The 23445-nt window shown below is 42.7% G+C and overlaps 1 protein-coding gene across 3 annotated transcripts in view; it reads right to left on the bottom strand.

Annotated features, from left to right (window-relative positions):
• ETV6 (ETS variant transcription factor 6) overlaps positions 1-8411 on the bottom strand; it is a 165180-nt gene extending 156769 nt beyond the window's left edge. For all 3 annotated transcript variants that reach the window (XM_075121115.1, XM_048824535.2, XM_048824524.2), the window contains exon 1: positions 7973-8411. Coding sequence is in view for 2 of the 3 variants with exons in the window: in XM_048824535.2 (XP_048680492.1) it covers positions 7973-8005 (33 nt within the window). In the remaining variant the exon portion in view is untranslated. The remainder of the gene's footprint in view (positions 1-7972) is intronic.
• Positions 8412-23445: the final 15034 nt, after the last annotated feature.

Here is a 23445-nt window from a genome sequence, read left to right on the forward strand (position 1 = left end):
CCACTAAATAAACACCACAAGTCAACGGTGTGACAATCGGAAAGTATTTAAGCAGGGCCATTCTAATGCCTACTAGGTACAGGCTACCTCTCGAAGGCACACATGGTGGCACTCATCACAGCATTCCATGTGGCTTTATCCCATTTAAAGGGCCACCTACCTGCTTCTCATGTATAAATCTTCAATATGACAAACATGTGATACCATTGTGAGCATCTCTGTTTCTCCCTCTTGCCCCTGATTTGATACATTCTCTTTACCATGGTAATACTTTCAACTGAGTAGCAAAGGAACAAAGCAGCAAAGGGATGTGACAAGGAATAATCTTTGGAAAATCATGTTTATGAAGAAACAGCTATAGCTGTAGTACCCCAGGCAAAATGCCCCTTGGAGTACCATTATATTACAAACATGCAATGTAGTTGTGGCCGTGTTGGTCCCAGGATATTAGAGAGATAAGGTGGGTGAGGTTCTCTCTTTTATTGGACCAACTTCGAGCTACGTTAGCTCAAAAGCTCATCTGTCTCACCAACAGAAGTTGGTCCAATAAAAGAGATTACCTCACCCACCTTGTCTATTATATTAGAAAAGCAGTAATAGCTACAGGTTGAAATGCAACATCCATTATAAGCCCCTGTCCTATGATTGCTCATCACTTTTCTCAAACAGATTCCATTAAGTCCGAAGTTTTCCATGGTGGTCTCCGCCCAGGGGTGACATTTCTGGAAAAATTTCAGTAAAATCTATTCAACCTTACTGAGCTCTGCATGTGATTACAGAAGGATGGGAGGAAAGGGAATTTAATTTCTTGCAAACATCACAATCATTTTAAGAGGTCTAGGACATTGTAAAATCAAGTGGAGAAGAGACACTCCCTAGAGGCCACATGAGGGAGAGGAATGGACACAAATCAGAGAGCTTCTTTGCCACTGGTTGTGTCTCAGTAAACGATCTGCCCTTACATGATGTATTGTAAATGGTATTTAGTTAAGCCTCAAAACATCTCCATGGAAGTGGGTATTATCCCCATTTCATGGAGGGGGGAAATGGAGGCACAGAGATGTCAAGGTCAACACTTCCAGAAGTGATCACTAATTTTGAATGGCTTAATTTTTGGGTACCCAGCTGGAGAAATAAATCTCAAATACCCCAAAACTGAGGCACCCAAAATCAGTGGCTACTTTTCTTTTTACTTGGGCACTGATGGCACCTCAATCTCTCCTGTTCTCTGCCTGTGGCATACAACAGTTTTGTTTTCTGAGGCCTGAAATGCTTTAGTTTAACCCAAGTTTTGCGCTCAATACTGGGGTAATTAACATCCTGTATTATACAGGAGGTCAGACTAGATGATCTAGTGGTCCCTTCTGGCCTTAAACTATTAACAAAATGGATTTTTAACCTCCTAGGAACCAGATTCTCAGCTAGGCAGAGTTGGCTCAGCTCTTCATCGAAATAGGCAGAGTGCCATGCAGTTTAGGTGAGTTTTTCATAGAAGACCATAGAAAACTGAAGCTCTCTTCAGTATAGGCATTAAAGAACCCCTAGTGCATTTTGTAAGAGATGGAGTTTACCACAGTGTAACTGTAGATTTCATCTCTACTTATCACCATTCTTATTACCTATGCATTGTTTGGCTGCCTCCCACCTCCCAGAAGGCTTTGAGACACACGGTGCTATATAAATGTAAATTACCATTACAGTGACTTCTATGTAATTGGGATGGCTATTTGATTGTGTTGCCTCCCAGGAAACTGACTTAACCTATAAGGATATATAGTGAATAGTAACAACCAATGCATAATTGGGACAGTATTAGCAAAGTTTTGATTCATGAGGATTAATTTTGCTAGTGCTAATTAGTTAAGCGATTAATCGGGTGTTAAATATCTTTGCATTTCTAAAGTCTGGTCTCTTGTGGTTTGATCCTACATCCACTGATCTTAATGGGAGTTTTCTGATTGGCATCAAGGTGAGAACAATCAGCCCATTAATAAAGAAGTTTTCCAGTACAAATTAAGGGGTATATCTTCCCCAAGTAATGAGTCAGCTTTGGTTAAGGGTGGCAGGATTCTGCTGGCATCAACCTGAATAGTTCCAGGGTATGAAATTTACCAGGTTCCTCATCACACCAGGGAGAAAAAAATGGAAATTCCCTCAAAAAAAAAAAAAAAAAAAAAAGCAATGATGAAATAGAAGTAAAGCACTGAAAAAGATATCTGGAAAAGCAAAGCTCAGGTAGACAGCTCAGCCTTTACGCTGGTCCCTTGTACTTAAAATTTAAAACACAGTCTCTCCTCTTATCATTATAAATTAGCTTCAGACCTAAAACAAGCATCTCCCAGGTGCAGCTCCACACCTATGAGGATCTGTATTGACATAAATGGGACTTCATTCAGGCATGAGAGCCATGTACAGTTCATTCCAGGATCAGGGCCTATATCAACCAACACAGTATACAACAGGGATCGGCAACCTTTGGCACGTGTCAGGGAAATCCACTGGCGGGCTGGGCCGGTTTGTTTACCTGCAGCATCCGCAGGTTCATCCGATCGCAGCTCCCACTGGCTGCAGTTCGCCGTTCCAGGCCAATGGGGGCTGCGGGAAGCGGCGCGGGCTGAGGGATGTTCTGGCCATTTTGTGCTGTTGAAAAGTTGTCAACCCTAGCCCTCTCCCACACTCCAAACCCCTCATCCCTAGCCCCACTCCAGAGCCTGCACCCCCAGTCAGAGCCCTCACCCCCTCCTACACCCCACCCCCCCGCCCCAGCCTGGTGAAAGTGAGTGAGGGTGGGAGAGAGCGAGTGATGGGGGGCAGGGAATGGAGCAAGCAGGGGAGGGGCCTTGGAGAAGGGGCAGGGCCTTGGGGCAGAGATGTTCAGTTTTGTGCAATTAGAAAGTTAGCAACCCTAGTCACACTTGTAGGTACCAGATGCTTTGGGAGGAGGAATAGCTCAGTGGTTTGAGAATTGGCCTGCTAAACTCAGGGTTGTGAGTTCAATCCCTGAGGGGGCCATTTAGGGATCTGGGGCAAAAATTGGGGATTGGTCCTGCTTTGAGCAAGGGGTTGGACTAGATGATCTTCTGAGGTACCTTCCAACCCTGATATTCTATGACATTCCAAAGTCTTGTTAAAAAGGGATGAAAAACAGTTTTGTGGATAAAGTAGGCAGAATCTCCAACCAAAGTGTTCAAAAATTAAGTCAGACTCCCAAAAATCATTAGATTGGCTTAAAATTCAGGATAGTTTATTTTTTAAATATATACATTAAATAAATAAATAAATAAATAAATAATACATTCTGGATTCTTTCTGGTGCGCTCAGGTCATGTTTTTAGGATCTCATCCATAAACAGGAGAGCCTGAAACTTTCATTTAAAAAAAAAAAAAGCTGATTCTCACAGAATCAAATAATTCCAGGAGCTAGGAATTTAAGTAAAACACCAGATATCACTAGATTCACAGTACAATTGCAAGAATTGGCAGCCCTACAAAAGAGGCTGCTCAGACATTTGATTTCTATTCCTGGCTCTGCAACAGATTTATGGTGTGGCCTTCCACAAGACACTTCTAATTTCAATACACCTCAGTTTCCCTATCTGCAGTAATACCTACCTACCTTAGGGACCAGGGGGTTGCAAGGGTTAACTTATTAATATACATAGAGAGTTTCAAACTCTATATATAGGAAATGTAAAGGCAAAGTATTTTTACTAAAAATATGTGTTAGCTCAGAACACCTGGGAGTTAAGGTTGTCTCAGTTAAAGACAAGTATGTTTGTAAGGAAGAAATTCTGTAGTTTTAAATTAATGAATGTACAAGATCAGCAAGTTGAATCTTTCTCATTTGTCTTTTTAGATTGATTCACAGCGAGTGACTAAGCACATTGGGCCATCTCAAGAGTTCAGAAGCTGAGATCATCTCAAATTTGAGATCATTGCAAGCTTTAGGCCAGTGGTTCCCAAAGCCAGTCTGCCGCTTGTTCAGGGTAAGCCCCTGGCACGCCGGACCAGTTTGTTTACCTGCCACGTCCGCAGGTTCGGCCAGTCGCGACTCCGACTGGCCGCGGTTCACCGCTCCAGGCCAATGGCCTGCACCGCTTCCCGCAGCCCCCATTGGCCTGGAGCGGCGAACCGTGGCCAGTGGGAGCCGCGATCGGCCAAACCTGCGGACACGGCAGGTAAACAAACCGGTCCGGCGCACCAGGGGCTTTCCCTGAACAAGCGGCAGACCGGCTTTGGGAACCACTGCTTTAGGCCACTCAGTGTTAAACATTCATAACTTTAAAGGCCACTTAATCTTTAAAATCATAATCAAGGCAAGTCTGAATACTATGTGTTCTGTACTGTATCTTAATTATACTTTGCTCAAAGCACCTTACAAAGAAAAATATCATTATCCTCATTTTACAGAGGGGTAAGCTGAGGCACAGGGCGGTGGAGCGACTTTCCCAAGGTTACAGTAGTGAAGTCAGGTGAAGAAACACAGATCTCCTGATTCCCAGTCTTGATGTATAAATTGCAAATTTAAAATGATACAGAGAGACCAGATTTTTAAAGCAAAAACACAATAAACATGAAGGGTTCAACCTTAACTCTGTGTTTCCTGACTCCTGAAATCTTACTTTCTCAATGACATTGCTGACTTAGGCCCAGATCCTGCAAACTCTTATGTACATGCTCAGCTTGATTGCCTTCCTACTCAGTCCGATGTTAATGGGACTACTCAATGTAGCATATTAAGCAAGCATTTGCAGGATCAGGGCCTTAGCATTCATTTTTTTTTCCCCTCACAGAGAATGAATTTTTATAAATACACACTCACACACACACTTGCAGCAAACCAAAAATGTATCAATATATAAGTATACACGTACACCCCCAAATAGCCATTTGACAGAGATATTACTGTGAATTTGTATTGATTGAGAGCAGACAAGCATACACTGGAAACCAGAACTTCATCCCCAGAAGTCCTTCCTAAATCTTCTTATAGTGCTTTTCTGGTGAGGTAAGATGTCTCAGCTACAAACAAAGCACTTTCCTTCACTCCCTTCATTCTGGCTGTCCATGGTTCACCACACTAGTTGCTGTGGAATTTATTGCACGCTGACTTGCTCCTTGTTGGGGGAGGGAAAAGCCCTAACAAAATACTTATATCTAAAAACAACACTGCTTCCAGTTCATAGGTTCCTAATGAAATACCTTTGCCAGGCAGACAATTCAACATTGAAACATTTGCTGTTTACAGCGGCAAGGTACAAGACAGTGTTGCGGCAGACATGTAATACAAAGTAATGCTTGATTATATGCTCCTGAGTAAAAACTCCACACTGCAACCTGGCATGGGGCTATAGTGAAATAATGGATCACACTGGAATGGTTACACCATCATTTAGAGATGTTCTTTTGATTCCAGTTACTGACCTACAATTAACTTTGAATCTATTCTGAATGAAACAAATGTCCCAAAGACAGTGACAGGAAACAATCAAATGAAGAGAAAAATTACCCAGACTGGTTTGACTTTTAAAGGGATATCATCTATTTGACATTCACATTTCTGTTTGAAAAGTTACTCTTCGGTACTTAAGAGGAACAACTAAAAAGTATTATAGCTGAGAAGTCAGACCAAAAAAATCTTCTTTTCCCTTCATTTTGTTTACTGTGTGCATGTGACAGCACTGTGTATAGTTGGACTTCGGGCTTCCCCTGTAGAGTAACCAGTTTCTCTCTTGCTAATGAGATCCTCGTCAGTGTCAATGCGAGAGCAGAAAAACACTCATAAAAATCTTAAGGGTCTTTTTAAAAAAATCAGGCCATGGTATTTAAAGAGGCTTTTAAAAATTAGTCAGTTTAAAAAAAAAATCAATTTGATGACATCCCTTTAAGCATAACAAAACACTTCCATATTTTCACTATTAGTATGAAGGAGTAGGAAATACACAAGTAATATGTGGGGGACCCCTTATAAGATCGCTCCATAATGTTTTGTGTTAAATATTGTGGGGGACCAAGTGGGCTGTATCGTAAATCAAGGAGACATTTGTCCCTGACTTATGTGGGAGCATGACCAAGCCTCATTTATTTGCAAGATGCCCCATTTCTAACACAAAGTAATGAGCTACTGAGCAGCACTATTGTTTTTGGTATAGTAGTCTGTGATCTCATCTCCGGTAAGCATATATAATGTTTTTATGGGATTTGTTAGAAAAAATCAATGAGTTAGTTAGTAGTACAGATTTTCCCTGTATCAAAATGTTTTGCCATACAATTAAAACACACAATACCCTATTATCTAGTTTGCCTATCCATGTTATGAAAAGTCAAATAAACTACATTCTTTATGCCACAGGACTTCAAAGGACACTGTGATGAAATTAGTTTACTCAGAAAGAGAAATTAGCCCAGGAGTTTTCAAATTCTAGTTATATTGCACAGAATACAAGACTATAATCAGAAATGTGCAAACATACAGGACAAAAAGGGTTCTATAGTTTTCAGTAGGATAAATAACTTTTTATTGCTGGCAGTTCCGCCTTTAAAATGCTATGGCAATAGTTTCTTTCTACCCATAGACTATCATAAAATGTTTCTGAACGGTAACAGTTATCAACACATTCCTATCCAGCTTGTGAGTGAAATAAAATGATTCCTTAAGAAAAAAAGTGATTAAACCATAAATGGGGGAGAGGTAATTAAACAGATATCATTATCTATATGGATCCGCTGGATAGGAAAGTTCTGGACAAGAGATGAAACTTTATTTTTTCCACTCTCAGCTTTATACTGCCACCACTTAAAATGGGAAACTTCACCATGTAGCATGTTCAATGGGCCAAGTCACAAAGAAACCCACTCCTCAGGCTCCTCACAAGGCAAAGAGTGTGCGGCACTCTGCTCTCACAACACTGCCCTACATGTTCATAGATGAGAGCCACAAATAAATTGATTCAAAAACAGCACCAGCCCACCGCGTGTGGAAATACAAATACTGCATCCCTTCCACCCCAGCAAACTTCCTACAAACTTTAGAGCAGCAACAACAACAAAACCCAGGATCTCCAAACTGGAAGGGGCCAGGTACCAGGTATTAATTTAAACCATCCACCAGCAACGAAAATCACGCCTCCAACACTGAACTGCTTCTACACTGGGTTTGTGTGTTTTTCTCCACTGTAGTCACAAATACAGAAAGGCATCCCTGACTGCCAAAGTGCAGTGCTAGTCCCCCCCCTTTGTGCCGTGGAAATCAAGATAGTTTGAGACTTGCTTATAGTTGTCAAGATGCCGTGCACGCCTGGCGAAATAAATAAATAAATAACCCCTCACCGATCATCTTTGAAAATAAATAAATAAATAAATAAATAACAATGATGATTTTAAAAAGCAGATACATTTTGTACACTGTGAAGGTGCCATATGTAGGGCGTTTGCATATCAAACACTAATGAAAGCGCAACGCGTTCAAATGTGTGGTAAGTTATTATAGTCTAAGAAAACAGGTCTTTCCTGATCAGGCTGAACGATCATTTTCATAAAGCAAATGTTTCTATTTACATTTCTGCGGGAGACCTTTCTTTTTCCCCTCTCTCCCTCCCTCCTAAAAGCACAAAAAGTTCACATTCACTCTTCGTGTTCATGGACAAATAGACATCAGGTTTAACCAGTAATCACTGAGTATTTACTGCCAAAACTCAACCAACAAACAAACAAAACAAGCTGGACTTTCCCGGCTCGCTCATGACAAGGATTTCATTGTATATTTAAAGAAGAAGAAAAGGAAATAGATAGCAAGGTTAAAACTAAAAGGTAACGCACAACAGCAAAAACAAGCTGCATCTTTTCCCCCAAACCCCGTTCACGCACCCCTCCCGAAAGAGAGATCAGTTAGAAATATAATGCCGACAATCTTCCACGCTGCAAACATTGTCTGGATCTAGGCAGGTTTCAAAATGGGAAAATGGGTTTTTACCTTGATGCAACACTGAGCAGGAGCCTCAGACATGTCTCACAGAAAGGGGGGGGAAGGAGAGAGAGAGATCAGGAAGTTCTCCGTTTTTTTCCACTTTCCTTTCCTCTCCCTAACCCAGAAATCCTTCACAGACAGACGTAATCATTTAAGGAGAAGTTACTCCAACCATCTTTCCAAATAACCCCAAAGATCCTGCAGATCTGCCCCTAGGAGAGGCAGCCTGCATAGTTTTGTTGTGATGTTTGGTTGCTGGTTTTTTTATCCTTTGAAGGAAGGGGTGAATATGTTTGTTTTAATTTGCCGGTGTTATGCTTTGAGATCTGAAGGGTGAGGCTGGTTTTCTCGCTCTCTCCCCCTCTCCGTGAGTGTTTTCCTTCCTGGAAGAGAGAAACTGAAAGACAGAACTGAGAGAAAGCTCTTTGCTCATTGATCTTGAGAGTTTCAGGGCTGAAACTGACGTGAATTCCCAGCACTGAGCTCTGCCTCTTAAAGGAACCCTGCCACCAGGAAATAAAAGCTCATGTTACCGTCAGGCAACAGGGAAATAAATGCAGGGCATGGTAGGGGGAGAAAGAGAAGGGGAATCTGCTGACACAAAAGGGTGTCCAAATTGATGGTGAAACTAGAGAAGGGAGGGGGAGTTTAATAGTTATGTTCTCAAACCTGGTGCAGACAAAACAAACAAACCAGGAAACAAGAAAATGGGATAATAGAAGAAGGAAAGAAACAGATTGTTTTTATTGACAGCTCATTGCTCGAAGATCTGTTAAAATTTAAACGCAGAAACATCTGCGTGGAAATATTACCTCGATGTTTGCTCCAATAACGGCAGAATTGCGAATAACCCTCCCCAACCCCCTCAAAAATTACACACCATTAACAATGGTAACGTGTGTGTAAGGGGAGGGGAGAGCTAAAGAAGAAAATGGAACACAACGTGAGGATCAAAATGATTTGAGGAAATAAAACAATAGGCTTTGTTCTGCTTGCCGAACGTTGCCTCTTTAAGAAAATCTACCAGGAAATGGGAGCTCGAGTTACAAACTGCACACAGGGAAATCTGGGCAGAGAGGTACACACAGGAGACAAAAGCATGAAGGGGCAGTGAAAAGACAGAGGGGATAAGACGAGAAAAGAATCCTTTAGCCAAAGAGCCAGAGGGGTAAAGAAGAGGGGGGATTATGCAGTAAATCAGAGGTGGAAAAGTTCGTTACCAGAGAATATGTATTTAGTATAAAAAAAGAATGGATAGTAACACTTCCCCTTCCCAAAGGAGATAACTAAACTGCCTTTGGCATGGGTTAGGTTTCAGGGCTGTTCATTTTAAACAATCCGCCGCTGGCTTACAAGTGAGTCTTTAAATGAAGCGTAAAGGCAATACAAGATGTTAAAATAAATGGTTTCCATTTGATTGCAAAATCAAAGATTAAGAGAACAGGGAGGAGTGGAAGGGTTTAGTTTTGTCCTCAACTCACCAGGGCTAGTCTGATAGTCAAAGCCCTATGCCCAGCCCATTGGGAAAATGGGGGTCTGGTATCTCAGGCAAGGATTTTTTTGTCCTTGTTGTTTACTTTTTATTGTTTTTTAATCTGCATTGGCAGGGAAATGGGTTAGATTAGGGACTGGGTCTCTTCCATTCTATATGTTATTAACTGGACATACATCTATAAAAGTAGGTTATATTGCATTGTATCTGACTTCCTTGGGCTATAACTCTATCTACATCATGACAGGTTTCAGAGTAACAGCCGTGTTAGTCTGTATTTGCAAAAAGAAAAGGAGTACTTGTGGCACCTTAGAGACTAACCAATTTATTTGAGCATAAGCTTTCATGAGCTACAGCTCATTTCATCGGATGCATAAAGTGGAAAATACAGTTGTTGTATGTACATACTGTCTGTCTGTCCAGCTATTTATCTAGTGCAGTATTGCCCACTCCTGATATTGCGGTAGTTTTCTTAAAGGACCAGGTCCTGGAGTCATATAATTGCATAAGAGTCTCAGCTTTCATTTTTAGGTTGCAAGTCCTCATGCGTTTCAAAGAAAGAATGGCCCTTACAGGCTCACAAACCAGATATAAGGGCAAGTAAAGAGAACCCAACATTTTTAAATCGCATGATTTTTAAGCAAATGCCAACATCTGGGGGGGGGGGGGTTGATTCCTTATTTTTGAATGTTTGGTGTTGGACATGGGGCTGCCACCGTGTCCCTTTGGAGACTATTTCATGGTCTAACAGGTTGCATGGCAAGGAAGATATTTGGGCTACATTTTCATTTGTCGTTTCACCCAATTACTCCTAGTTGTATCGATGTATTGTACTGATTGTCCTAAACCGTTTCTCTCCCTCCTGGATATTGGCGCCTTTCAAGTCCTTGTACCCAAATATCACATCCTTTCTTAGGGCTTGTCTGATGGTACAGTGGCGCAGCTGCGTTGCTGGAGTGCTTCAGTGAAGACACGACCTGTGCTGACTGCCGGGGTTCTCCCATCAGCGTAGATAATCCACCACCCCGAGAGGCAGTAGCTATGCTGATGAGAGAATTCCCCCATTGACCTAGCACTGTCTCCACCAGAGGTTAGGTCGGTTTAACTGCGCCGCTCAGGCGTGTGGATTTTTCACACCCTTGACTGACATAGTTATATTGACCTAATTTCCTAGTGTAGACCAGGCTATAGCCAGTGGAGTTAGTTCTTTTCCTCTTTCGTTCTTTCCCTCAGGCTAATAAACTTCTAGAAAGTAAAACTTTAGGGAAAGTTAAAATAAGTTGCCAGCTATCAAAAGTATTTGACTGTAGCAAAGGGGGTAATATATGGGGTACCTTTGGAGATTTAAAAAAAACAAACACAGGAAAAGAGTGGTAGTAAGCAAGCAGTTAATTAGTAAGTAAGGAGGAGAAAACATGCTATCAACAGCAGTGCTGGTTACATTTAAGGGCAGGACTTGCCTGAGAAACTATTACAAAGGCATCATCAGATATTTAGAACCAAGCCATAAATCCCCCTCCCCTAAGGTGCTGCAAGTGTCCATGATATAGATAAATGTTTGTAAAGGGAAAATGAGGTGCAGTAAATGTGCGGGTGAGCATTCCTATGAAAATTGTGTAAAAGGGGTGGAGGTCAAGTGTAGTAACTGTGGTGGGAATCAGTCTGGCACACAGGCTGTACTGTGGCAAAAGAGACAAGCTAAAGAGATACAAAAGACAAAAAATGTTATTAACATCTTCTGAGAAAGCTGTAACTAGGAAAAAGAAGAGAAAATCAGTACAGGAAAAGGGGAACTGCAGATGCAGCCTCATTCTATAAAAAATATTGCAGAAGGAACAGGTGATAAAATATTAACAGAGAAAAAAGAAAGGTTTATTGCATGTATGATAGAAGTGATAAATTGCACATCACATATGGGGGGGAAATCAGAAAAAATGAAAATTATAGCAAGGGTCATGGAAAAATACTTGTGTGTTAGTAATCTGTCAATGGGTCATTTTCATGCAATCTTGAATGAGGGCAATAGTGAAATATGACTAGTGTGGGAATCACAATCTTTTGCTGGAATGTGCAGAGTTTGATAGCACATGGTCAAGAACAAAAAGAAAATATACTAAACCAGATCTCATATGTACCCAGAAAACATGGGTGGTTGAAAAGTTTGCTTTGAAAATTCCAGGCTTTTAGACAAGACCAAAAACAAGGTAGAGATGGAAGTGTTTGTAAGGGAAAGATTAAATTACACAGAAGTAGAGAATGAAGAAATAAGTCTTGAATATAATGCTGTTGAGATCCCAGTGGAGAGGAGAAATATTTCTGTAAGGATTTATAATATCCATAACCCATGTGGTACATTAGAAAGCTCAGAATTACAAGAAATAATAAAGAATGCTAAAAGACTATATATATATATATATATATATATATATATATATATATATATATATATATACAACCTAAACAGTCATAAATAAACTGTGGGGAAGTAGGACAACCTATAGTAATGGTGCATGTCCAGAAAGACTCATTGAAGAAAACAATCTAGTGGTTTAAAATGATGGCACCCCCACTAGATTGAATGCAGCAGATGGTGGGTTTTCTTGCTTAGACCTGATATTGCAAGCAAATGCAATTGGGAAATATATAAGGAATAAGGGATGGGGAGTGATCATTTCCCTATACTTATTACTTTTCAAGGACAAGGTAAGGTTGAAAGTAGTAGAAAATGACCCTCCTTAAATCTTAAGAAAACAAACTGAGAGCTATTTACAAGTAAATGTACTGAATTTGTGAATGATCTGTGTCTGAGTGGTGACAGAATTTCAACAACAATGTAATAAAGGGAATAATAGCAGCAACTACTGTAGCCACACCTAAGATATCAAAGTATCCCAAAACTAAAAACTCACTTCCATCGTGGAATGAGGAGTACAAAATGGCAGTTAAAGAAAGGAACAATATGAAAAATAAAATTAATAGTGAAGATCTAATGAAATATAAAAGAACTAAGGCCATAGCATAAAGAATTATAAAAAAAAAAGAAAAGAAAAGAAAAAGAAAGAGTTGGATAAAGTACTGTGGGAGGTCAAATAAAGATATCAAAATATACAGGCAAATCAGAAGAATGAGTGGAATTCAGATAGTAAGAATAATCACACCCCAGCTCCTATTGGAACTGACAAAAAATAGTTAGAAGTTCTGATAATGACAATGAGAGAACAGATGTTTTTAGCAGAAATTTTCTGAGGGATGAGTAATGATGAAAATCGAAGTGTAGTTTTGTGCCACATTAAAGGACAATTAATTGTAGAGAGGTATACACCTATATGCAGTGGGGAAAGCATGAAGATACTGTATTGAATGAAAAGTTTTATATGCGGGAACTTGAGAAAGCTATTGATATAAACAAATATACATCCCCAGGCAAAGATAATGTCTGTAATATAGTGTTCAGATATCTTCCTGAAAGCAGTTTGAGGATACTTTCGGACTTCTATAATATTATATGGGAACAATGAGTGATATTGGTAGGGTGGAAAGATGCAGTAATAATTCCAATAAGAAAACCAGGCAAATATCCACAACTGACCACCTTCTATGGGTCTGTAAGGGCTTTGATCAAGAAAGGGAAAAGCTTTCTGAGGGATTTAAAGGGCTGAAGGTAAGAAAAGTTACATTACATTATTTAGTAAAAATATTGGGGAAATGGGGTTGTATTAGAAAGGCGCTGTTACATTACCTGACAGACCCAGGGCAGAACAAGAGACTATAAACTGTTAAGTGTTTAGGAATGATAGCTGGTGATAGAGTGACCAGATGTCCTGATTTTATAGGGACAGTACTGATATCTGGGGCTTTGTCATATATCGGCACGTATTACTCCCCACCCCCGTCCCAATTTTTCACACTTGCTATTTGGTTACCCTAGCTGGTGGTCCAGTCAAGTCTGTTTTGCCAAAAAGAAAAAGTCAGTGAGTGGTGTCACAGGCAGTGAGTAGGCTGCTGTGGAAGGCCCTGAGCTAAGGTCTGCAGGAGTCTGGGTACTCCTGGAAGCCCAGTAGTCTAGGCTGGAACAGTGAAGGACACAAGGAACCAGAGCCCTGCAGGGGCTGAGGACGGTACTCTGTCCAGGGCAATTAGTCTAGGGGCCCAGTGCTCTGTACTAGAGCCAGAAAGACTCCCAAAAAAGGACTGGGAACAGGGCCCAGAAGGTGTGCAGAAGAGAAGCCTCTGAAGTGCAGAAAAACATTTTTTAAGAGAGTTTTTAGTTTCGACTCCACAACTAGTGAGTCTGCACACCAGCTTAGACTGGCTGTCATCCCCACCCCTCTGTATAAAGACAGTTCTCCAAATGTCTATTTTCCTGCTTCTTTTCAACAGCTGTATAAGAAGGGGTACCATGGTCAAAAGTTCCTAAGTGCCTTATGCACCAAAGTGCCTAAGTCATATTCTCTGTGTGTATATAAAGTCTGCTGCAGTTTCCACGGTACACATCTGATGAAGTGAGCTGTGGCTCACGAAAGCTCATGCTCAAATAAATTGGTTAGTCTCTAAGGTGCCACAAGTACTCCTTTTCTTTTTGCGAATACAGACTAACACGGCTGTTCCTCTGAAACCTTTTGAAAAGTTGACTCCTTAAGTGCTTTTGAAAACTTTATTCAAGATCTTCATTGCCACTTAAGCTGTCCCCACCTCTTTTCTGGGTTTGTTCTTGTTACAGCAAAGTAGCACAGTCGCTCAGCCATTTCTGACTAATTGATTTCACATCTTTTACTAATGAGCCAAATTCTCTCGAGTATTTCTTTTTTCCCTCTTGTCTATTTACAAAAATCTCTTGCATTTCCCCAACACCCCATTGTTATCATTAACTTGTTCTACCCTTTTGCTGTCCTTATCTTTTCCCTGCCTTTATCTTTACCCTGCAGGACTTAACCAACTCACTTATTTAGTTAGCTTTTCCTCTCTCCATTAGTGGTTATTTTTTGCCTTCAAAACTTTGAGCGCACTTGCTGTTTCTTGCTCTATTACACTTTCCTGGGAAACTGTAGTTTGTTGTGCCTTAGTTATTCATTCTGTTTGGAAACTTCAGTCTTCTTCCACACTCATAGATTTTAATACTTTCTCCTATTGCACTTTACTCAAAAGGAGTAAAGGAGTAAAACTGGGTGCATTGAAGTCTGTGGGGGTCTGCAAGGGTCCACTCACACAGATCCAATGACAGGATCAGGGTCTTAATGAACATGCAATAGGAAAGTATTAAAATCATTGAGCGTGGGGAAAAATTGAAGCATACCTGCAATTAATGCATAACAGACAACTTCTCCCCAGGAAAAGTTAGGTAAGTCAATAAGGCTTTGCACTAGTGCAAGGCTCTTCCTGGGCAGATCCAATAGCAGAATCAGCATTTAGAGTCTTCATTCTCCCCCAACTTGCTTTCTTGAAACCTACTAATCTGTAAATCAGTATTCTAGGAGCCCGGCATGCTGTAGTCAAGTTGCTCATGGTCATAGGTGCTAAAGTTGCCTTTATATTCTCAGTCAATTTCTCCCTATTGGTAAAAGAGTTTGCGGTAAGTGTCTCTGGTGCCTGGATCGTAATGTTGTTCTCTATGAACCCTAAGAGCTTCTTTGAAGATCAGCTGTTGGTCTTCCACAAGATCTCTGAGTAGTTAGTTAGGTGTGCGGTATCCTGGAGCTTGGAACTCTCAGATTGAAGCTTTTCATTCTTCCTCTTCTAGGAGCCTAAGTCTCATTGAAAGTCAATGGGTCATTGGCTTCTATGGCCCGGATTCTTAAAGGTATTTAGGTGTCTAACTCCCACTGAGATCAATGGGAGTTAGCTGCCTGAATATCTCTGAGGATCGGGGCCTCAGTCACTCACCTCTGTTCAGCTATCATGAGCACCACCTCCCACTCAGATACAATCATGCTTCACTGGGACTCTGGGTTTTCTTTCTCATGCTGTTGCCACCTCCCACAAGACCTTGGAGCACACTGCATTGTATTTATAGTGGGTGGTAAATATGCAGGAGCTGGTGGCTAAAGGGCGGGGAGCCCTGTCATGACTTGCTCTGGATAAAGTCAAGCAGATGTTATCTGATGCCCCAATGACAATTAAAAAACAAAAAAGAAACAAACCAAAAGACTTAAATAGCTCTGTGTGCAATTTAAACAGAAGAGGAGCATGAAATAGGACTCAGCAAGATGCACTCGTGAGTAAATGAGAACAGGTGTGGCTGGGATATGGACCATATTTCAAAGTGTCTGAGTTGGATTTGTTTGTGCTAGAGGTGAAGCCCAAAGTAGCACCAAGAGTTCAGGACACTGAAGCATTTCCAGTCCACAGAGCCTTTCCAAGTCCCAACTGCAGCAGAAGGAGCAGAAGACACCAGGAATGGGTAAGCTACCAAGGAGGGGCAGCAGCTGTGGATGGAGCAGCTGGAAGAGGAGAGGTCAGGTTCAGGCTGAACCCTGACTCTGGCCCTAGTAGTAGGGGCAATAGTCACAGGAAGTGGGGAGCAGGAGAACTGCAGAGAGGAGCTGATGGAAACCTGCCTCGAAGGGGCAGCAGTGGAGAGGTGGCAAAGGATTTGGAAAAGTAGGTGAACCAAACAGGGTAAAATCTTCTCATTTGACCTACTTTAACCACGGTGTGCTTGCAGGTGTAAGTAGTTGGAGTGGAATTCTTTGTGTCTTTTTAGATACACATGGAATCTCCCCAGTCAAAGTCTGATGGTCTGAGTGGAATGAAGCAGTGCTACGGATGATGGCTCAGTCCCTGAATGAGGCAAAGTCCGTTTAGGGTGCACAAAATTGTACAAGAAATGAGCCAACAGTCTGCAGGATACATAGGTTGGGATTACATTTGCAAGCTCTTCTCCATAGCTATGAGGGCTAGAATATTACTACTTTAAAGAAAATGAAAGCTCAGTCATATGTAGTCACATGACTCCAGAACCTGGACCTTTAAGGAAAACACCAGATATGATAAGACTTGCAGTGAAGCTGTGATAGGTAGCATTACTACATTCCATTAACATGTCACATTCTAAACAAAAAAAAATTAAAACCAAAATTAAAAGCTCTTTGTCAGAAAAATACAGCATGATCAAGTACCTTAAATTATTTTGGCTGGTGCGTGTTTCTCTGGCATATTTAATATCTTCCAAAAGAACTTTACAGCATTGATGCCAAGTTATCAGCCTGGAGATGGCCCATATTCTGTAATGTTCTCACCTGCTGGTGCTTTATTGTGTTGTATTGCTCCATGGTTGGTGACAGGATTACGATCATCATGCAAGTTATAAATTGTAGTGTACATGCTCTCATGCATGTCATTGTAACCCTCTGTCTTGCTGGCCATAAACTGGTAACATAAATTGTTTTGCAGCCAGATTAACATTATCCAGTAGATTTAATACACACAATCCAATCTGAGTAACAACTTTGTACCCATAGTATCTGACCATATACTTCCAGTGTGTGCCCAATATTCCTCTGTATGTGAAAAATCCCATGCCAGGGGTCCAACCCTGTTAGTGCTGAACACCCGCAAATCCCCTTGAGCCTGTTTCTCCACTCTGTTACATTGATTTTACAGTGGTGTATCCCCATTAACTTCAGTGGAATCACAATGGTGGAAAGTAGGAGACTCCAGCCCAATGGCTTCCATGGTAGTAGAGGGCACACTACACCTTGCCAGATAAAGCCCCAGGTGAATGACAATACCAGTGTGAGCATAGCACCTAAGGCAGAACTGATTTATCTGCTTTGCTTTTCAATAGTTCCAGTGGTGTCATGATGTAGGATTTTATAGTCTATTAAATCATACCTGGCATTTATGGATCTATTTTACTGTGCATGCATTAAGGATAGGCAGTAGTCTCTCCACAGTCTGGAGGCAACCAGCTAAGGTAGCAACTGGTTCCTATTTTAAAGACATATTCTGCGTACCCACGCTCTATATCTTTCACTTGGAAAACTGATTTGTTCGGAAAACCGCTAGATTTATTCTGAAGACAGGTTTCAGAGTAACAGCCGTGTTAGTCTGTATTCGCAAAAAGAAAAGGAGTACTTGTGGCACCTTAGAGATTAACCAATTTATTTGAGCATAAGCTTTCGTGAGCTACAGCTCACTTCATCGGATGCATCTGATGAAGTGAGCTGTAGCTCACGAAAGCTTATGCTCAAAGAAATTGGTTAGTCTCTAAGGTGCCACAAGTACTCCTTTTCTTTTATTCTGAAGACAAAGGTTTCTGCAAAGTATCGGAGGGTGGGGAATCTGTCAACTGCTTTTTGAGCTATAGATCATTACAAATACCCTGATTTAACATGGACTTTTGTCTAACATTTCTTGTACCCTTTCTGGGTCAATAATGATTAGTTACTTTCCTGAAAGCTTTGCCATTGACTTCAGTGGGAGCAAGATCAGGCATGATATGTGAATGTGTGTTGTTCTCTTCTGGTTGCATCTTAGAAAAACAAGGATATTTTCAAGGGAGACGTTAATATAACCAAGAATGATGCTAAGGTTATGGCCAATGGAGGCAAATGGGCGGTCTAAGTTGAGATGGGGTAGGACCAGTAGTTCTCAACCTTTTCCATTCTGGGAGTCCCAACCCATCTAGCTGAGATCCCCTGCTTCCATTTAGCAATACAGGAAGGGCAATGTAGCATGACCACCAGGCACCTGTTTGCAACTTCCAGGTTGAGAACTTCGGACTTAGGCAGATCTTTGTGGCATTGACCTAGAGGAAGTTGTTTAAGGCTTAAGTTGAACAAGACAGGTCACGAGGGTGAACAGAAAAGAGTTATTAAGCAAACAAAAGAAACAAACACACAGCTGAGTGATGGTAACAGAAGTTAAAGGTAGAACTAAAACAATGGAGAGGGAAAAAGTAGATAATCAAGAGTGGAAAATCAAGCACCAACCCTTCTAGGACTCCAAAGAGGAGGAGTCTTGGTTCAGAGGCGGCACCATCAACAGATAGAGGGAAGGGGGGTGGGCACAGTCTGATAGAAGCATAACTTTGATAGGAAGGAACCAGAGATTCCTGGATAACATTGTGTTCTGGAGTGGCCCACAGCATGAAAGGCTGCACTGTGATAAAAGAAAGGTGGAAGGAACCTTCATGAGCAGTAAGAGGGAAGGCATCAGCAATATGGAGGACCGATTTGTCTAGGCTGTGGCCAAAGCTAAACCTAGATTTTTAAAAAATGGTCAAAAATTTAGAAACCAGCAGTTGCCAAGCGCACAGTGGCCCGCCCAGCCCTGTGCTGCCAGCATGCCCCTTCCCCTTGGGGTCGGGCCCATGCTGTGCCACACAGTCCCCCGAACCCAACACGAACACCCCCCCAACTCCCTATGGCCAGAGCCTTCTGGACCCCCTCCACAAATGTACAGCGCCCCCCTGCCCACAGCCCCACCACAACTGCCCAGCACCCCACACAGAACGCCCACTCCCTCGTGCCCCAACGCACACATCTTCCCCGCCCCCTCACAGCCCATCTCACCCACCCCAGACTTAAGACAGATGTGTGGAGGAGTGAAACTGCATAACACGGGACCCCATGGTACTGGTGTGAGTTGAATCATACCATTTATGGTGCTCATTGTTGAGTTTAGTTGTGTGTCAATCAGGTTGACACGAGATGAATGGAGCCAGACCCTAGCACAGTATTCTGCTGCAGAGTAAAAGAGGGCTAAACTGGATGACTGGAGACTTTGAACTTTTGCTCCCAATGAAGTGCCAGTGAATTTGCTTAGAAGGTTTTTACACATCCTCACCTTAGCCACAGTTTTCTTCAGGTGGTTAAAATGTGTGAGAGATCTATCTAGGGTTACTCCAAGGTAGACTGGGAGGGATTCATGTTTCAAGAGATGTCCATTCAGAAAGAAATTCTGTTCTTGGTCTGCTCTGGCACTGTAAAGATAGAACACACTCAAAACTGTCCTGGTCACACTTGGTTGTAAATGCCACTGACTACAGTATTCATCCATCTTAATCAAGTCAACGTTTAGGGTGTCTTCAAGTTCTGGGAATGGCTTAAGCAAATGTCATTTGCGTATGTGAACTAGCAGCCTTGAATGAGCGTAAGGTCGTCTGTGTACAGGTTGAAAAGCATCTGAGCCAGCACAGAGCCTTGTGGTAGGCCTCTGGTTTGCGTTTTCCATGCACTAGCTCTGTCACCGGTGTGCATTCCAAAATACCTGTTGTGGAGGAGAAGGTCAACAACTTTGACTACCTATGCTGGGAGTGCTTTTGACAATTTGACTAAGTACCCCATGTGCCAGACCATGTCGTATTATGCTGTCAGGTCCAGAAATAGAGCTCCCATCTTCAGTTTTTCTAAAAAAAAATCTTTTTGATGAATCTTGTCAAAGCCAGCACTTGATCTGCTCCAACCTTTCTGAAAATCTGCTTGCTTCATGCTGAGTATTCACTCCACTTCTGGGGAGATATGCTGAAGAATAATGACAGGTTTCAGAGTAACAGCCGTGTTAGTCTGTATTCGCAGAAAGAAAAGGAGTACTTGTGGCACCTTAGAGACTAACCAATTTCTTTGAGCATAAGCTTTCTTGAGCTACAGCTCACTTCATCAGATGCATCCGATGAAGTGAGCTGTAGCTCACGAAAGCTTATGCTCAAATAAATTGGTTAGTCTCTAGGGTGCCACAAGTACTCCTTTTCTTTTTTCTGAACAATAAGACACTCTAGCATCTTGAATGGCACAGACGACAGATATATTAGTCGATAGCTGGCAACATTATATGTTTCCTTTCTCCAGTTTCAGGAAAGCAAAGACTTTGGACATTAGCCATGTCTTCCAAACTTACTCTTCATTGACCACTTGCAGGAAAGACTTGCATGAAAAACTCCAGGGAATACAGCTCATTCCTCTTCTTTTGGGACCATTTTTCTCTAGTTGTACAGTGCTGCCACCACCTGGCTAAATTCAGTACCACAGAACTCATTCGGTGGGAGTATCACAAACTCAAACATCTTTCTGGTATCTCCAGAATATAAGATAAATGCTGCCTTTCAGTCAGAAGTGGATTAAGATTTATTGGGGCCCTGGGCACAAAGAACATTGGGGCTCCCCCACCATGGGGCCCTTCCCCCTGCTCCTCCCCTTCCCCCCCAAGGCTCCACCCCCTGTCCTGGCTGGTATCCGGGGCCAGGAAATAGCTGCCCAAGGAGTCTGGGCCACTGTGGGGAGCCCTGGACCTGCAATCTGCCTTGGGTGGTGCACCCTGAGGGGCAGGGACATGGGCCGAGGCTGCTCTCAAGCACTGAGGTTCCCCGCCCAGGGCAGGTGGAGGACCATGGGCTCTCCACAGTTGCCTGAGCTCCCTGGGTGGCTTTTACCACAACCTAGGACAGTAGTCCCCAAACTGTGGGGCGCATGCGCCAAGGGGGGCACAGAGGAACATTTGGGGGCTGTAGTGGGGCCTGGGTCAGCCCCTACAGGGGGTGGGGAGGGAGCGCCACCATCCCTGCTCTGCCCCCAGCTCTCCTCTGGCTCCACCCCAACCCTTTCTCAGCCCCAGCCATGGCTTTGCTCCTGGCTGACCCCAGTTGGCAAAAAGAGGTTTGGGGGGTGAGGGTGAGCAGCGGGGCTCAGGTTAGCCCTCTGCAGGGGAGGAGGGGGCTTGAGCAAGTGGCTTGGCCTGGCTCTGCCTGGGGGTGGGGAAGGAAGAGGGGACTTGGGCCAGCTCCACACAGAAGGACTGTGGGGGCAAAGGGAGAGGGGGCTCAGGCCAGCTCTGCACAGCGGGGAGTGGAGGGGAAATGTACTCATTTATGAGTCTCTACACATGCAGACTCCGTCTATCTTCTGGCTTGGCTGGGAGTGGGGCCTAAGGGGGAAGAGAAGGAGCAGGGCTGAGGGGTGGGGGGGAGGAGCAGCAGGGGGCAGGGGTAGAGTGCTGGCATTCCTGCGGGGCCCCCAAATTGTCCAAGGCCCCTGAGCGTGGGCCCCATCGGCCCATACAGTAATCTGCCACTGCTTTCAGTGTGCTCAGGAGGATGGAGACAGTGATTTACTCCCTCCTAAGCTGCTGTACCCACCATCTGCTTTGACTGCTTTGCTTTTATACATGAATTAAGTACTGAATTAAGTACTGGTGAAGGACACCAGGTTGACAATTCTAGATACTGAAGTCCTCCATCCATCAATCCATCCGGCAAACACAACAAGCCGGCAAGCAAGCAATTTTTCTCCCCACTCTGCAAAGGTGTCTGAATCCTGTTTTAAGAAGGACTTTCTATAAGGGCAGGAAAGTAGTGGATTAATTTGAAGTTAAAGTATTAGACAGGGACTCGGAAGATCTGAGTTTATTTCCTTGCTCTGCCACAGACTGCGTGTGTGAGACCTTAAGCAAGTCACTGTAAAATGGGGATAATACTCCCTCCTTACCTCACAGGGAGGTTGTCAGCATGAACTCATTTATATTTGTGAATACGGTGTGAGCCTGGGGCCCATAAAAGTACCTAGATAGATAATGTTAGCTCCAGGTCATTCAGTCTCTCATATCTGTATTGGCATGGGTGCTGTGGTACCAAAAGTGGCGGTGTTTGAATGCTGTGAATACCTGTCCACTAGGAGCCACATTAAGACCACCCGTTCATTGCACAGAGACCACCAAGCAGTCACTGGCTGGTAGCCGCTAGAGGACTGTAAAATATTTGCAAAGGCCAAAATGCTTGGAGGATGAGGGGTTTATAGCATTTATAGCATTTATATACACTCAAAAGAATAAGCCTATTTTGAGGATAAAAACCCCAACCTTTCATCTGTTTTTTGTTTTGTTTTTTTAACAACTTAAGAATGCAATGCAGGGAAAATAAGCACATTTCGAAGAGAAAAGAGGTACATACAGGGCAAAAGGTGGCTTCAAAATTCAGATTGCAAATTCAAACTTGGCTATTTTTGGAGTGAAAATGCACACTTTGCATTGTATAGGTTAGTGATGTTTGAGAGGCATAAAATGCATATACTTTCTTATAATTTTTTTTGCCAGTTTTGCACAGTTCTTGGAATTATTATAGGTCACTACAGTCATAACAAGGCTGGATTCACACCACTGAATGAGAGGTGAAAAGCTCCATTGTTCATTACCAGTCATAGAATCATAGAATATCAGGGTTGGAAGGGACCTCAGGAGGTCATCTAGTCCAACCCCCTGCTCAAAGCAGGACCAATCCCCAATTTTTGCCCCAATTCCTAAATGGTCCCCTCAAGAATTGAACTCAGAACCCTGGGTTGAGCAGGCCAATGCTCAAGCCACTGAGCTATCCCTCCCCCCCTGGAGATATCCAGTCCTGCCTGGTGCAGAAGGCAAGGGGGCTACACCTTGTTGTGCCCAAGCACACCTCTGCAGGGGCAGTGAGTAGCACTAACAGCCCTGGAAACCGGGATTGGATTGGGCCAGTACGTGGTAGTATGGCTTATGGGAACTTCTCCCAAGCTGCTGTCTTGTTCTTCAGAATCTATTCCTTAAAGTAAATCTTTAGCTGTTATGATTGTGAAGAAAACCTTGAAAATGTAAGCTTAATGTAACCGATGCACTGATGTCTATGTGAGCCTGCAGAGAGGCCTCTGAAAGTGGTAAACTGACCAATGTTTTTTAGGGTACATCTATACAAAAGCTATTACAGAGGCATAGCTACAACACTGCAGCTGCGCCACTGTAGCCTGGACGCTTCCCACATTGATGGAAGGTGTTTTTCGGAGATGCAGTTAATCTACCTCTCTGAGAAGTGGTAAATTGGTCAAAGGGAGAATTCTGTCCTTGACCTAGCCATGTCTACACTGGGTGTTAGATCAACCTATGTTGCACAGGGCACAAAATTTTTCACAGTCCTGGGCAAAATCAGAAGGTTGATCTAATTAAGTGTAGCTCAGGTATCAGTGAGGGATTAACTCAGATGCCCAGGCATGACCATTTAAAGCCTGGTCTACACAGAAGTTTTGTACTGGTAGAA

This window comes from Caretta caretta, chromosome 1 (genome assembly GCF_965140235.1).
Source record: "Caretta caretta isolate rCarCar2 chromosome 1, rCarCar1.hap1, whole genome shotgun sequence".
In the NCBI taxonomy this organism is placed as follows: domain Eukaryota; kingdom Metazoa; phylum Chordata; order Testudines; family Cheloniidae; genus Caretta; species Caretta caretta.